This window comes from Eptatretus burgeri, chromosome 5, assembly GCF_056783735.1.
Source record: "Eptatretus burgeri isolate ZD-2024b chromosome 5, Ebu_testis_v1, whole genome shotgun sequence".
In the NCBI taxonomy this organism is placed as follows: domain Eukaryota; kingdom Metazoa; phylum Chordata; class Myxini; order Myxiniformes; family Myxinidae; genus Eptatretus; species Eptatretus burgeri.
The window spans coordinates 55,978,856-55,995,360 of NC_140965.1; the positions used below are offsets into that span (position 1 = coordinate 55,978,856).

The 16,505-nt window shown below is 42.4% G+C and overlaps 1 protein-coding gene across 1 annotated transcript in view; it reads left to right on the forward strand.

The window, feature by feature from the left end:
• LOC147026479 (polycystin-2-like protein 1) overlaps positions 1 to 16,505 on the forward strand; it is a 76,318-nt gene that overhangs the window by 24,097 nt on the left and 35,716 nt on the right. The window contains exons 4-7 of the mRNA XM_085881914.1: positions 3,415 to 3,665; positions 3,859 to 4,083; positions 6,834 to 7,062; positions 8,703 to 8,873. Of these exons, the coding sequence (XP_085738040.1) occupies positions 3,415 to 3,665; positions 3,859 to 4,083; positions 6,834 to 7,062; positions 8,703 to 8,873 (876 nt within the window). The remainder of the gene's footprint in view (positions 1 to 3,414; positions 3,666 to 3,858; positions 4,084 to 6,833; positions 7,063 to 8,702; positions 8,874 to 16,505) is intronic.

Genomic DNA, 16,505 nt, shown 5'->3' on the forward strand with positions numbered 1-16,505 from the left:
CTTGAGCTTGGGAAATAGGAAAAAATCACAAGGGGTCAAGTCTGGTGAATAAGGGGGTTGCTCCAGAGTTGGCACGTCCCTCTCCACCAGAAACTGTCGGATGCTCGGGGCACTGTGAGCAGGGGCGTTGTCATGGTGGAGGACCCAGGCATTGTTCTCCCTCTTGTCCCGGACTTATCTCATGAGGTGCCGGAGGCTCTCCTTGTGCAGGTATTGATTCACTGTTTGACCCTGTGGTAGAAACTTGAAGTAGACGATGCCCTTGATGTCAAAAAACGTGATGAGCATCACCTTGACATTCGACTTCGACATCCTTGCTTTCTTTGGTCTTGGTGATGCCAGACTTTTCCACTGACGACTCTGCCGTTTGATCTCGGGATCGTATTCGAATATCCACGATTCATCGCCAGTAATGACTTACCAGAGCAGGTCTGGATTGTCCTCGAGGCGTTCAATAATGTCTTGACAGACAGTAACTCTTTGCTGTTTCTGGTCCTCGGACAACAGTTTGGGGACCATTTTTGCACATACCTTGCGCATTTCGATATTTTCAGTAATGATGCTCCACACAGTGTCCTTGTTCATGGAAAGTTCCTCAGCAATCATCCGCACCGTGAGTCGACGATCTCCGCGCACCATCTGGTTCACATGCTCGAAGTTGTCCGCCGTTCTGCTCGTTGAAGGTCTTCCAGACCGTGGATAATCTTCAACCTCCTTCCGTCCCTCTTTGAACCTCTTGTGCCATTCAAATGCACATGTGCGTGTACAACTAATGTAGGGCATGCTCATTATACACAGTGAACTTGGTTAGTGTATCAACACATAATGGCCTACTATTTTTGCTCACCTGGAACTTAGTTTTGTGGAGCTTATAGGATGGCGCGTCGTCAGTCTGTCAGTCTGTCCGTCCATCCACAAATACTTTCAACATCTCTCTGAAACTTCAGATTTAATTTTGATGCAACTTTACCACAACGTTCATCACCGTGTATGTACCAAAGTACCTGTACAGAATTTCATGGCATTAAAAACATCAGGCCCGAAAGGGGTCTATGGGGTTGCCCCCTCCCCCGTCCCCGTCCCCCTCCAAAATAGGTATTTGCTTTCTTCTCAGAAACTACAGATGCAATTCTGATGAAACTTGACCACAACCTTCATCACCCGTAGCATACCAAAGTTTGTTCATGGCATTAAAAAAACATCGGGGTCTAACGGGATTTGCAGGAAGGTTGCCCCCAAAATATGCATTTGCTTTCTTCTCAGAAACGACACACACAATTTTGATGAAACTTGACCACAACCTTCATCACCAATGGTGTCCCAAAATTTCTTTCTGACATTAGAAATAAATTGGGCTCCAAGAGGGTCTACGGGGGTGGGGGGGTTCCCCCCCCCCCAAAATAGGTATTTGCGTTCTTCTCTGAAACTACACACACAATTCCGATGAAACTTCACCACAACCTTCATCACCCGTGATGTACCAAAGTTTGTTCCCGGCATTAAAAAAAAAATTCCATTGGTTGTTATATTCTTTTCCATTACATATTTTGTGGGTCATCCATGCCTACCACTGGTTCCCTGGTTAGCTCACCCAGCCGCGACCAGGCGAGTGCCCAGGGTTATTGCCCCTGTGTTTGAATAATACCACATGATCTTTCATGTCCACAAACCTAAATACACGCAGTACAGCCTGCTTTATATCTCCATCCAAAGAACTATGTGCTCGGAGATTCAACGCCCCCTCAGTACATTCCATGAGAATTGTATTTCTGATTGGGGTTTGATCCCCTCAATCAGGATTCATGTCAAAACTACTACAGGCACCTCAATACCGAGCATGCTTCCAAATGCGTTATCATGTCGCAACTTAATTTCAGTCATTGGGGCAGGCAGAAAAGCTAAGCGGTTATACGCACTCGCCTTTGAGCTTTCTAGCTTGAGTTGGAATTTTGACCCAGCTGTAAACTCTCACCCTGGTGTTTGGCATGTCGGACGGTACATTAATAAGTGTATTTATCGGAGGGATGCTTAAGATGGAGAATCTGATTGACAGCACAGGTTGTCGGTGTACATTAAAGATTCCTCAGTTTTTATCATGAAGAACAAACCAGTTATGGCAATACCCTGGATAATTTACCAATTCCTGCCCTAACTGATTGTTGGGAAAGTAACAGCAAACCACCCAGCATAACCCTTGCCATGAGACTGCTTCAGCAACACCGCCACTCTGTAAATAATATGGTATACAATATACAGTGAAAATGAGGCAATTGTGTGCCAGGAATACGGCCATTTTTCCAAATTCCTACCTTGTATCTCAACTGGGAATGCAGCAGCAAGCGAGCTATCATGTTATTTGCCCTCTATAGGAAGCTCTTTGGAACTAAAAAAAAAAAACTGTATTTGACCATCGTCTTGGAAAATGTCAATTAGCGATGATAACAAGCACTTACAAATGTGCTGGCTTTGCAAAAGGAATCTTAAATTTAGTTGTCAACAATTTGAAAGTTAAATATAATTTTCTGCTCTCATCAACTTTGCCAAAAAAAAACAAAGAAACACGAGATTGTTATTGATGTGATTTATTTAAGTGATTTTCTGACGGGGATAACGGTTGAAAAATCACATGTCCATTTCATTGTGACCTAACCACTTATTTCTGTGTTCTGGCAAATGTTTTCACGTTGGGATCCAACGTGGAAGTAACAATCTCAAGCCAGGGTGTGTCCACCTCCAGATGCACTCACTGAGTCGAGGTCCAGGGAGTGTGCTTGCAGTACTCTTGGCAGTTTGCAACTGATTGTGTAGGTGGGTCATGCGAATGTATCGATCCTGAGCAGAAGTCATTATACTGGGATGTCCACTTCTTGGCATATCTCTTGTTGATCCATTGGCTTGATAACATCTTCTAAGGTCATAAACAGTTCCTCTCCTCACGTTAGGGAGCCTTGCAACATAGATAATAGTAATGGAAGACCCTGATTGAAAGTGTCCAATGGTTTTGATTCCTTTCATGTTCTGACAGACATGCCATTGTAAGGGATTGCTAAAGAATGTAATCTGTGTGATTTTGGCTGATCCACAGTCTGGTTTCTCTGAAAGACTTTCAAATCTGCTCAGAATTCCTTCTGTCACCTCTAAAAACCTAACGATGCACAAGTTGCACATGCTGAACGATTATTGCATCAGGCAATTATGTGATGTAGGAACTGGCAATGAGGTGTTCTGCACATCCCTCGTGCGAAAAGGGCATTTGGAATGAATGCTGGAACACTCCATCAATCATGAATGATACATGTTAAGTTTGTTATGGCAGAAAGTACCTATTTGCTATCTATTGGGCGTCTTGATTATGAGGCTGTCTTACACAGTCCTGACCATTTTTCTTATCCTGTGTTTTATTGCTCTCCTTAGGTGATGAAAGGGCCAGTTTTAAATGGTCTTTACTGGGAAAAGTGGTATAACGATGAATTGATTGGCATAAACAACTCGTTCATCTACTATGAGAATCTGTTGTTGGGTGTGCCACGCATACGCCAGCTGAAAGTGCACAATGCATCATGTGTGGTCCATACGGATTTTAAGGATGACATTGAAAGCTGTTATGGACCCTATGCAGAGGGTGCAGAAGATCACACCACCATTGGGGAACAAGTCGGCACAGCGTGCGTTGATAATCTCCTGTTTTCCTGAATTGCTTTGCCTCGTGGTTGTAATATTAAAGACCATCATTTTCATGATCACAACTGAATGATTATTTCATACATAAATATGTACTTTCTGTTGAAAGATGGTAATCTCTTCGGTCAATATTTGAAATTTCACTGAAACTTTTTTGTTTTTGTTTTTTTACAACAGGTGGAAATACCTGACAAGTAATGAACTCAATGGCTCCTCACACTGGGGTCATATGGCTACTTACAGTGGTGCTGGTTATTACGTCGACCTGTCGCATTCATCTAAGAACAGCATGGAGATTTTGAATAACTTAGAGTCAAGCAAGTGGCTGGACCGTGGAACACGTGTTGTATTCTTTGATTTCTCCACGTACAATGCAAATGTTAACCTCTTCTGTATAATGAGGTATGGTCATAATGAGTAAACTACTTTGATAAAGGAAATTTTGATCAATTACTTTGATCAGTTACTGCTTTGTTTTGTCAACATATCACTCACTTTATTGCTGTGCTAATAAATAGTGCTCTGTCTACAAGGTAAAGTGTTTATCGCTTAATATCTTATCATATAAAGTGTTTTATGATTAAAGTTATTCATATGTAGTAATACTTTGAATTAAGGTAATAATTAAATAAGTTAGAAGAAGGATATTGCATTGCTGTGTTGACTGACTGTGTGGACACAACTTTGAGGTTGTGGGTCCGTTGATGTTGAATAATCTACTGATGTGGACCTGCGACCAGGGTTATGGATCCGCTGTTTGGAGAGGCTCTGGGCTGAAAGGATCGAAACCTCGATGTAAAACGCTGCCCAGCTGATGATCCGGGCAGTTGGGAAATCAGTCGATTGCTTAGAAGTTGAGGTTATAACTTCAAATAAAAATAGCTTTTGCAAGTACTTGCCAGTACTGTGTGTGTGTGTGTGTGTGTGTGTGTGTGTGTGTGTGTGTGTGTGTGTGTGTGTGTGTGTGTGTGTGTGTGTGTGTGTGTGTGTGTGTGTGTGTGTGTGTGTGTGTGTGTGTGTGTGTGTGTGTGCGCGCGCGCACGCGTGTATTATGTCTTGCTTCCTTCTTGGGACTATGGTGCAGTAATTGGTCTTCATTTTGATTTACTTACATTTCACTTATTTTGTTTACAACCGAAGAAGCACATACTTGATCGAAAGCACACCTTAGCAAAAGTAGAGAGAGAGTTTTATATAGAGTCAAGGCTCATGGAAGAGCAAGAACACTGAATGGATCAGGATGCAACGGAACAAAAGGAACCATAGAGAGATAGGGAGGGGTGACACCAATAATGGGGTTGAAGGACAAAATTGAGGGAGGACTTGGACAAACAATGGGTGTGGGGAGGAATGCTGATAGGTGTAAAAGAGTTCAGGTGTGACAAGGAAGGACTTTGTACGATGGAGGATGCCCATTTGGCGACTGGCTTTCAAGGTTAACTTTGAAATGTGGTTTATCCAAAAAACATTGTGGCTGATCGTGAGACCAAGGAGTATGAATGGCTGAACGGTCTCAAGAGGATTGTTGAGAAAGTATATAGAAGGGTTTGCCAGATGGCCTTTTGGAGAAAGAGAGAGTGAGTGTGTGAGATTTGTCTGAATAGAAAGACATATTCCCATTATTTGACCACCTTGTGATCTTGTCAAGGTCTGAAGAGAGCAAAAAGGCTGCTGCCTGCCTATCTGAAGGATGTGGGATGTCACAGCAGAAGCATTAGCAAATAGATAAAGGTGATTTTCCAGAGAGTCAGAGAGATGATTATTATTTCTTATGCAGTCTGTGGCTGCTGGCTGCATCATTACTGGGAGCATGGCTGTTCTGCTGATGCGCTGCCCCCTGTTTCAAGGTGGTACTCATTTTGTCGACCTTGGAAGGATGACAGGCTGAGTCAACCAACCTGATGTTATTTAAGAGCTTGACAAGGGCTCACACTCAAGACCCTCACATCTTACGGCAGCCATCTTAGCCGTAAAACCAACACCAGGCTACTCAGAGAGATCATTCATGAAGATCAGGAATACGACTGGGCCCATAACACCGTCTTTGGGCACTCCAGCCTTGACAGGGAGAGGAGATGAGAGTATTCCGTTGAGAGGCACACATTGCCTACGAGAGTAGAGGTAGTAAGTAATCTTTATAACATATCTATCAATATCTGCAGAAGAAAGAGGCTGCTGCCTGCCTATCTGAGGGAAGGAGGATGGGACTACAGAGGGTGGATTTATCAGCGAAAAGACGAAGGTTCTCCACATAATCCGAGGGATTGTTGATGAAGATGAGTAACAGGACTGGATCCAAGACACTGCCTTGGGGCACACTTGCCTCGACAGAATTGGAGATTATCGGATCCCAATGAGAGCCACATGCTGGCTGCGAGAGTGGAGGATGTTAGCAAGCCATCAGAGGTGGTAGCCTTGGATGCCATGGTCTCAGAGTTTGGAGAGCAAAGCAAGGTGCCAGACTGTGTGAAATGCTCGAGATGGAGGGGATGTTGACATCATTACATCAAGCAGAGAGTTGGAACCATTATTGTTGGCAAACCAAGAGATTGCAGAGGGTCTGAAGTGTCATTAAGATGTTGAATGGAATAGCGTAGGGCATAGATAGTAATTTGACGATTGATGTAAAGTCAACCGTAAGTGGTGGCTCTTGAAGTTGCCACAGATTAGGAAGCAACAAACATTTAAAAAAAAAAAAAGTTTTCCTGATGAAAATGTTACATCACAATAAAGCAAGCTAGTTTTGAGCTGTGCTCTGGAAAACAATTCCATGGCTAACGAGGAAACTGACCGCAAAAGCTTGTTGCAAAACACAAACTCACTTGGAGATTGCAAGGAGTACAACCTGCTTCTCACGACAAAAGGTGCAGTAAAAATTGTTTCTTGGGTGAATGTACAAAACAGAAGAAGCCTGTTATTTGGTTATAGGGAACATCGTTAATGCTTGTCATTTGGTTTTAACAACAATGTACAGATTGATAACTGCAGCTCAGGAAATCTACAAGGTGATTCAGGCAGATCTCAGCAGAATATTTCATGACTTGTAATATATGCCTCGGGACCTCATGACAATGCCATGCATAAGATAACAATGGTGATGGTAATGATGATGGTAATTGTAATTTGTTATTCATGTGTTTCTTCATCATCAGACTGTTTGTAGAGTTTCCTGCAACTGGCGGTGCTTTACCTGCTTTTCAAGTCTACACAGTCAAACTTCTACGCTACGTCACATTGTTTGACTACTTCCTCATGGGATGTGAGGTTCTCTTCTGCTTATTCATTTTCTATTACACAGTCGAGGAAATTTTGGAGCTCAGAAAGCACAAGTTTAATTACTTCAAGGGCTTCTGGAACATTCTGGACATCATTGTGGTGTTGGTAAGTTTCAATTTCTGGAATTTAAGCTTTGGCTTCCGTTTCATTTGTGCTTGCAAGTTGGGGTTGAGTAAAAAAAAAAAAAGAGTAAATCCTAACTGAAGCGGTTTCTCCAGGAATCGCTCACAAGCCAGGACTGGCAGGATAATGTTTAAGTGTATGCACACTCACCTCTGCCCCAGTTAAGGTGGACGACCCTTCTCGCAAATACCGCAGCAAACCAAAACATGGTGCATCAGTTCTGTAGGTAAAGAGCACTCTTTAATCGCATATAGTTCTGGTGGAACACAAACAGTTGTCAGCGGAACAAGAAGACCGATGAAGAAGAAAACCAACTTGGCTCTGCCTACAAAAGAATGAGAGACAATGACATCATTTCCTTTTAACAAATCATTAGATGTTGGTGTTGAGCTGTCTAGCCTGGGTTTGAATCTCGCCCCAAGCCATAAAATGTCCTGGTGTTTTACAGGCAGGGCGAGACATATTTCTGTGTGCCATCCCGCGGATGGATGTTAAATTGGGTGTCCTGTCTTCCAGCATTAGTTGGTAGATGTTAAGATTCCAACGGTGTTCTTCATGAAGAGTAGAACAGACGAAACTTAGTGGATAGGTTGGGTGTATGACAAGGAAGAATTGATTCGATTTTGTTGAACATCCGGATCTGAATACAAGAAATTTTTTTTTTTTGGTGATTCCTCACCATTGAGAGATGCAATCAAAAGCGATATGGAGCATGATATTTCAAAAAGTTGTGGATGGGTTATGACAAAACTCACTATGTCTTTCCAAAAGGACCATCTGGAAAACCCCATTCCATTCCATTGGAGCCATACTCTGTACAGAGTGTTGGTGCTGCCAAAGCAGTCTCCTGGGCTATTGGGCACAATCCTGGACGGGTCACAACTCCAACGCAAGAAACTGAAATGGCTTCATCATCCCAGCAAGCTGATACTCATTTTGCCAACCTCGGAAGAATGACGGGCTGAGTCAACCCCACCTAGTATTAATTCAACAGCCAAGCAGGATTTAGAACTCAGGACCTTAGGATCCCAAGCCCACCACCCTAACCATTAAGCTAACACCAGGCATAAAAACAATATATAGCATGATATTTCAAAAAGTTGTGGATGGATTATGACAACTTGGTGGATGAGTTGGGTAGGTGACAAGAACAAGCCAATTCGATTTTGGTTCAGGTCCAGATGCAGATCCAGCCTGTATCTGGCCTATCAGTGGGATACAAAATGTAAACTGTTCAGCCTACCGGAAGTACGCGCTCCACTGAGTGCTGTCCTCGTTTACTTTAGGAAACGGGTTGGGTTATTGACAATTGCAAGGGCTAAATCCCTCCACTAAACCCTGTGATTGGATCACAGTGAGTAGCATTAGAGAAGAGAAGGACTTCATACAATCAAGAACATGGTACGTCGTTCCCTTGGCAAAGTCAATTGGACCTTTGCAACGATGCCAGGACCTCAGCTCGCGAATGTAAGCACCCAACCCATAGGGCAAGGACATGTATTTTAATCATATTTCTGTGCATCATTCAACAATGAAAAATGTGGAAAGTGTTTTTCACCCACTTTTATCCATTTCAAGAAACATCTATAGCTGCTTCACTGAAATTGTGTCCTCTTTCACAGCTCTCCTTGGTGGCCATTATTTTCAATCTCTACCGAACTGTGTCAGTGGACAACCTGCTGCAATCCCTCCTCAAAGACCCCAACCTTTATGCTGACTTTCAATTCCTCGCATTCTGGCAAACACAGTACAACAACATGGTGGCAGTCAATGTTTTCTCAGCCTGGGTTAAGGTCAGGAGTTATTATTTTTATTGTATACTGGCAGGGGTACAGGCCTAGTCACACCTTGACGTTTTAGTCAGCAATGGCAACGTATTAAAATGTATGTAAAACGCTGGCTTACGTTAAACTTTTGATGTTTTTTTTAAAGATTCGGACGTATTCATAACGACTTGGTCTTATGCATAACGTATTAGTAATGGACACAGAACGTTTCGTTGTGTTATAGATAACTTATACCAATGAATGCTGAACCTGTTGTCAGACTATCGTTGGGCATAGGTTGTGAAGGCCAACTTAGGCATAGCACGCTGCACGCATCGCCGACGATGACGTGGCGTAGGTTATGAAAAGGCTGCCGCACAACGATTCAAATCATAACCGCCGCAGAAATGGAAGTGTCAACATCGCAGTCACACCTTGGCGATCTTGCCAGCATATGTCGACCTCTGAAAAATGCATCTAAAACGCTGGTGCACGTCAAATACGGTATGGGTAAGTTTGGTATGCGTGAGTAGAATGCTAAAGAACGCTATCATACGTCGTTTTAAGCGGAGTACATCTTGTAATTTTAAACATGTTGAAAATTTTACGACGTACTTGCCGTATGACACACGCTCCGCATGCAATGGGAATAAGTTGTATGCACGATATGTGATCGTTGACACACATCGACACACGTTACTTGAAAGGTACTCATAAGTTGAAACACGTCAAGGTAATGGTTAGCTTCAGTGTTCCAGACTCCCGGTTTTTTTTCTTCGGTATGACGGTGTTCAGTGTACAGTGCGGTTATGATTTAAATCGTTGAGTGGCAGCCTATTAATTATATTATATTATAACCTCACTAGAAATCGAAGTGTCAACATCACCGCCATACCGAAGGAAGGAAGAAAATAAAAAAAATAAAATAAAACCAGGGAGTCTGGAACACTGACGCTAACCATTACCTTGATGCGTTTCGACTTATGAGCACCTTACAAGTAACGTGTGTCTGTGTGTCACCGATCGCGTAACGTGAGTACAACACGTTACTCATAGGTTAGAAATAAGTTTCGGGTACGCTAAACATTACCTTGACGTGTTTCGACTTATCAGTAACTTACAAGTAACGTGTGTCGACGTGTGTCAACGATCGCGTGACGTGCCTACAACTTATGGCCAGCGTTATGCGGAACGTGTGAGTCATACGCTGGCATAAGTCTCAAAATTTCAAGCATGGAAAATTTGAGGACAACCGAAAAGTACAACGTTTAAAGCCAGCGTACAACGACGTATGGCAGTGTTTTTCAGCGTGCTCTCAATGTTATCAAAACTTACCTATAACGTATTCGACATGTACCAGCGTTTTAGACAAATTTTCCAAAAATCGGCATAAGCTGGTTAAAACGTCAAGGTGTGACTGGGCCTTACCCAACATTGCCTGGTGCTCTTCTAACCCTGTTGGCATTTTAAAGAAATGAATTTATTTTCTCTTTTTTTGTGTGTGCCTAAAACACCTCCCTACACCTACTAAGGAATAGGGTCAGGGATCATTTAAAAGTACGTTTCACATAGCTACAAAGGCTTAGGCATGATAGAGCAATAAAAAAAGAAATAGGAAAAAATATATCTTTTAACCATTTAAAAAAAAAAATTGGTCTAAAACATTCAGACACTCACTGATGGACCTCTGAAAGTTTGATAAAGATGAAAGTTTCTGAGAAAAATGACAACACACACACACAGACAAACAGCCAAACAGATTTGAATTCAAATGAATTATTTCATCATCTTTTCATGTTATAGTATTAAGTGGTTTGAAATTACATAATTACACTATTCATTTTGATTAATTTGTTTCATACAGTACTTTTCGAGTGAAAATCTAAAAGCGCTTCACAAAAAAAAAACAGAAAAGAAGAGAAATCAAAGAAAATGAGTGAGAAATTCAATGACACCAACAAGGGGAGAAATTCATTAAAAGCAACCAGAAAAAGATATCACATTCAAAAAATATTGGCATGATTATGCTTTGTATCATGCAAAAGATCAGCAATTCGATGTACTAGAAACACTTACTCTCTACGGGAGCAGCCGTAGGGGCTCGTGTTATTATATTTATGATTAATAGTACAGCAGAGTACCTGCCCTTCGGGCGATTTTGTTCCAAGTGCACATGTTCTTCGGACACGTCCCTTTATTTGGCTGGTGTATAGGCAACAGAATGCTGCCCCAATCTCTCCTGAGAATAAAAAAAAATAACCCAAGTTATGTACATGAAGCAAACATATGCGTTCTGCATATGGGCATATATAATTGTGGTTGTATAGGCTCAGATAATTCCAATTGCACCTCTCGCTCCCCTCAAAGGAAGAAAATGCCAAGCTGGGTTGAAATTTTATTTTCAAAACTTGATGGAATCAAATGAAACTTCAGGAACACATTCAATGTGTCCGAAGGAATCTCTGAAAGTTTCAGCTTCTTCGGTAAAATCCTCTCAGAGGACTATTGTCACATTTTGTTGTGTTACAGCCTGAATTTGAAATGGATTAGATTTTTAAAAAAAATTTTGTCACCGATCTGCACAAAATACCCCATTATGATAGTGAAAACATGTTTTGAGAATTTTTTTTTTACAAATTAATGAAGAATGAAAGGCTGAAATGTCATGCATGAATAAGTAAGTGTTCAAACCCCCTTACAATGACACTCCAAATTGAGCTCAGGTGCATCCAATTTCCTTTGATCATCCTTGAGATGTCTCTACAACTTCATTGGAGTCCACCTGTGGCTAATTGAATTGATTGGGCCTGATTTTAAAAGAAACACACCTTTCTGTACAAGGTTTGACAGTTGACAGTGCATGTCAGAGAAGAAACTCTACCATGAAGTACAAGGAACTATTTCTCTGTTGTAGAACAATGAGATATAATTGTGAGGAAGCATAGATCTGGGGAAGGGTATAAAACAATTTCTAGAGTGTTGAAAGTTCCCAAGAGCACGGTGAGCTCCATCATTAGGAAATGGAAAGAATATGGATCTACCCAGACTCTTCCTTGAGCTGGCCATCTGACCAAACTGAGTAAATGGGAAAGAAGGACTTTGGTCAGGTTGGTGACAAAGAACCCAGTGACCACTCTGACAGAACTACAGAGTTCCTTGGCTGAGATGGGAGAACCTGCTGGAAGATCCTGCAGAAGAGAAGGAAGAGTGGCCAGACGGAAGCCACTCCTGAGAAAAAGGCACATGACAGCATGCCTGTGGTTTGCAAAAAAGGCACGAGAAAGACACTGAGAGCATGAGGCAAAAGATTCTGTGGTTTGATGAGATGAAAATTGAACTTTTTGGCCTGAATGCAAAGCACTACGTCTGATGGAAACAGAGCACAGCTCATCACCCATTTCACACCATCTCTACTGTGAAGCATGATGGTGGCAGCATCATATTATGGGGATGCTTTTCATTGGCAGGGACTGGGGGACTTGCAAGGATGGAAGGAACAATGAATGGAGTCAAATACAGGCAAATCCTTTAGGATAACCTGTTTCAGAGTACAAAAGACCTCAGACTGTGGTGAAGATTTACGTTCCAACAGGTCAATGACCCCAAGCATACAGCTAAAGCAACACTGGAATAGCTTCAGAACAAGAACGTGAAAGTCCTTGAGTGGCCCAGCCAAAGTCCAGACTTGAATCCCACTGAGAATCTGTAGAAAGACCTGAAGATTGCTGTTCACTGACGCTCCCCATCCAACTTGAGAGCGTCAGCAAATCTGCAAGGAAGAATGGGAGAAAATCCCCAAATCCAGATGTGCAAAGCTGATACAGATGTACCCAAGAAGACTAGAAGCTGTAATCGCTGCCAAAGGCACTTCTACAAAGGATTGATAAAGATTAACTCAGGCAGTTGAATACTTATTGACAAAAAATATTTCAGCTTTTCATTTTTAATTAATTTGTAAAAAATTCTAAAAATGTTTTTTCACTTTGTCATTATGGGGTATTTTGTGTAGCTCGGTGATAAAAAATTAAATATAATCCATTTTAAATTCAGGCTTTTACACAACAACAAAAATGAGGGGTGTGGGTGGATACCTTCTGAAGGCACTCTACTTCTTACATTAAATTAATTTTGATAAATTAATTTCTTACTGAATTTCCTTCAAATCCATGTCTGGTATCTAAACCTGGTTATCGTTCTTTCGGTTATGTACAAAAGAAACTTTCTGTTCCACCTTTTATGAAAAAGAAATTGTACTTTCTGCAGGGTGGGTATAGCCACTGTGATCTCAGTGCCTGTAATGGATAATAATGAATGAGGCTTTTATGAAGAAGTTTTCTCAAAAGCAAGTTGGCTGAGCTACGTTCCAAACAATTGTGAAGGAGATATGGTCTGTAATGAGAGAACTACAGTATTAGTTTGAAGTTGGATGTCTTATTTTGGGCTTGGCACATTTTTCAAAAGCTTATTTTGGGATGGGGGTACAAAAATGGTGATAACACAAAAAAAAATCAACACTGCAATGCTATGATATATTTTCCAACACAAGGAGAGCCTTCCTTACCAAACATCACTATGAGCATTATTCCCCTCAGATGGTACTGATGGCAAGGATTTGGGGACCTGCCGAATGGCATAAGGCCTGGGATATGTCATGGGGTGGGGCGTCGCCCAACATTATAAAACCACTGGCGGACGGGAAGTGAATGTATTTCAATGAATCTCTTGTGGAGGTGGAGGAGAGGAGATTGGGACCATACTCTGTGCAGAGCATTTGTGCTGCTTAAGCAGTCTCCTTGGCTATTTGGCACAATCCTGGATGAGTTGTCACTCCGACACAGTACACCAGCATGCTGGCACTCATTTTGCCGACCTCGGAAGGATGACAGGCCGAGTTAACCCCACTTGGTATTAATTCAACAGCTGAACGGGCTTTGAACTCAGGACCCAAGGATCCAAAGCCCACCACCCTAACCATTATGCCAATATCAGGCATATATTCTTATATTTCTAACATGAGGCAAAGTTTTTTTTTTTGCTATAACTGCACCATATTCTTACCAACCGCATTCGCTCTGCATCCAGCTATAAGCTGCCGCAGTAGTTTGAGCCAACTGCCTACCTGCCTTTGGTCACCCCAAATCAGTGCCCATTCTGTGGAAGTTGCGGTGGTCACGTGGGCTACAATTGGGTATTCCTATTCCATGATCTTTCTCTCTCTGCTGAATTCCAATTACATTCCAAATGAACACTTTTTTTTTTAGCAATGAGAACTGCTGTTAAGCTTAATTCTGCTGTTTAAATTTTGAAAATCAGTTCAGATTAAGAGTTTGTGCAGCGTTTTATTAACCGTGTGTGGAAATTAAATAAATAAAAAAGTGGAGACACCCGGAGTTTATGTGCGTGGCAATATAGAGCCTCGCGGCTCTGAAAACGCAATTAAACACAAAAGAAGAAGAACATCTGGTCTCTCATTAAAAGAAGAATTATTCACAATAGCCAAGGTTTCACACATTTTTTTTTCTGTTCAGCTCTCCAATGAGTACCAGCAGAAATTGTTTGGTACTCACAAAAAAAAGAAGAATGTCAGCTTTGAACGTGCTCGTCTACATTCCCAAGCACCATTCAGAATTTTAAAACACCTCTCAGCTTAAAATGCATCTCACTCCTCTTTAAGTGCTCTTTGAAGTACACGTTTAGTTTGTTTTTTTTCTACCGCACATGAGTACCTGCATACCAGTTATGTGAACCCCTGACAATAAATAGTCTAATAACGAAGGACCAACCTCAACTAAGTTTGCGCGCAAATTTACATGCATCCGACATGCTGGGGGGAGGGGCAGTCACGTGACCCTGAAGAAGGGCCGCTTTTGTGCTTCGTGAGTGCCTGCTTCAAGTTTTTTTTACGTCATGTATCATCCATTCTATCTGTCAAGATGTCAAGGCGTTCATTTACCACAGCGTTCCAACTGTCCGTCTGTCGGTCTGCAGAAGAGTTTGGGAACCGAGAAGCTGGGAGGCGATTCGGCATGGACATGTCCGTCATCTGGCGCTGGAGGACAAGCAAGGCAACGATAGAGAAGGTGCCAAGGAAGAAGGTGCTGAGGGGAAAGACAGTGAAGTGGCTTCAGCTTGAGGAGCGTCTCATCGCTTGGGTCCGGGAGAAGAGAACGGGTTCTGCCATCTCAACAATTGCTCTCAGGCTGAAGGTGAAGAGCTCAGCTCAGGAGGATGACATTTGGGACTTCACAGCCAACCTGTCGGCTTACAGGTTAATGGCACGCCATCACCTGTCAGTTCGACAGGTTGTCCAAAGACAAGTTTCCAGCCGGCATCATGATTCGTGCGCAGCAGAAGAGGTGGATAGACGAGGGACTGGTCCAGGACTGGGTGCGCACGGTCTGGAGTCGTAGGCCGGATGGCGGTCTCTCCCCACACGACCGAGCATGCTCGTCCTGGATGCATTCAGATGTCACAAGACCAATGACACCAAAGTGCTGCTCCGTCGGACCAACACCGATCTTATCGTCATCCCAGGTGGGATGACATCGCTCCTGCAGGCCCTCGATGTCCATCAACAAGCCGTTCAAGGACAGGCTATATGTCGCTGCTGGTCTGACTGGATAGTGAGTGGGGAAAAGACCTACACCAAGAGCGGGAGGATGAGAAAGGTCGACCTACCGATGATTTGCGGCTGGATCGTCAAGGTGTGGGAGGAGATACCGTCGGACATCATCAAGTGAGCATTTCTGAAATGCTGCATCTCCAACAACATGGACGGCACAGAGGACGACATCATATCGGAGGTGAAGGCTGCAAATGACAGTGACGGGGACTTGCTCGACCCTGATTCCGACAAGGAGTTACGTGCCGTCTTCGGCGAGGAAAGCATTGACGAGGATTACCTATTTAGCTAAATATCTTCATGAAACCCAAACGGCCCTTTTCAGGGCCACAAATCCACAAGAAATATGCATGATACCGGAAATGAATCCCTTTTCTTCCTTTTTCTAGAAACAAAAAAATTATCTTTATAATAATAATAATTAACAATGAAAAATAAAAACTTCTTGGTGTCCTCTCCTCTCTCTTCAACTTCTTGAAAATATGAATAAGACTGAGACAAAATTAAGTGGACGTGGGAGTAGGCATTTTGATACCTCCGTCACTTTGTTCCGTAAAAAGTTAATGTACAAACATATTTAGATCTATATCAGAAAATAAAATGATCAATATAATTTTTCATTTATTTTGAGGGTGAAAAACATGGGTGAGGTTTATACACCGGAAAATAGGGTATTTTAGGATCTGCCGTCCATACTAACCCCCATTGCACGTGTTCCATTTATTGTAAATTGAATTGTAATCATTTCATTCCTGTTGTTTTTTTTCCCCACTCTTGCTGTTTCAATCCCCTTGTGTATGGCAACTCGGCTGCCGGGTCGCTATCATTTTGTTGGGACGTGACGATGCCGCTGATGTTGTGCCCCTCCACCAGTACACTGGTTACTCATTTCCCTGACCTTGTAAGGATGAACAGGCTGAGTCAATCCCATCTTGTGTTAATTCAGCAGCCAAAGGGGATCGAACTCAGGACCCTGTGATCACAAGCCAGCCATCCTTACCACTAAGCCAACACCAGGCTCGCCACCATTTCAACAC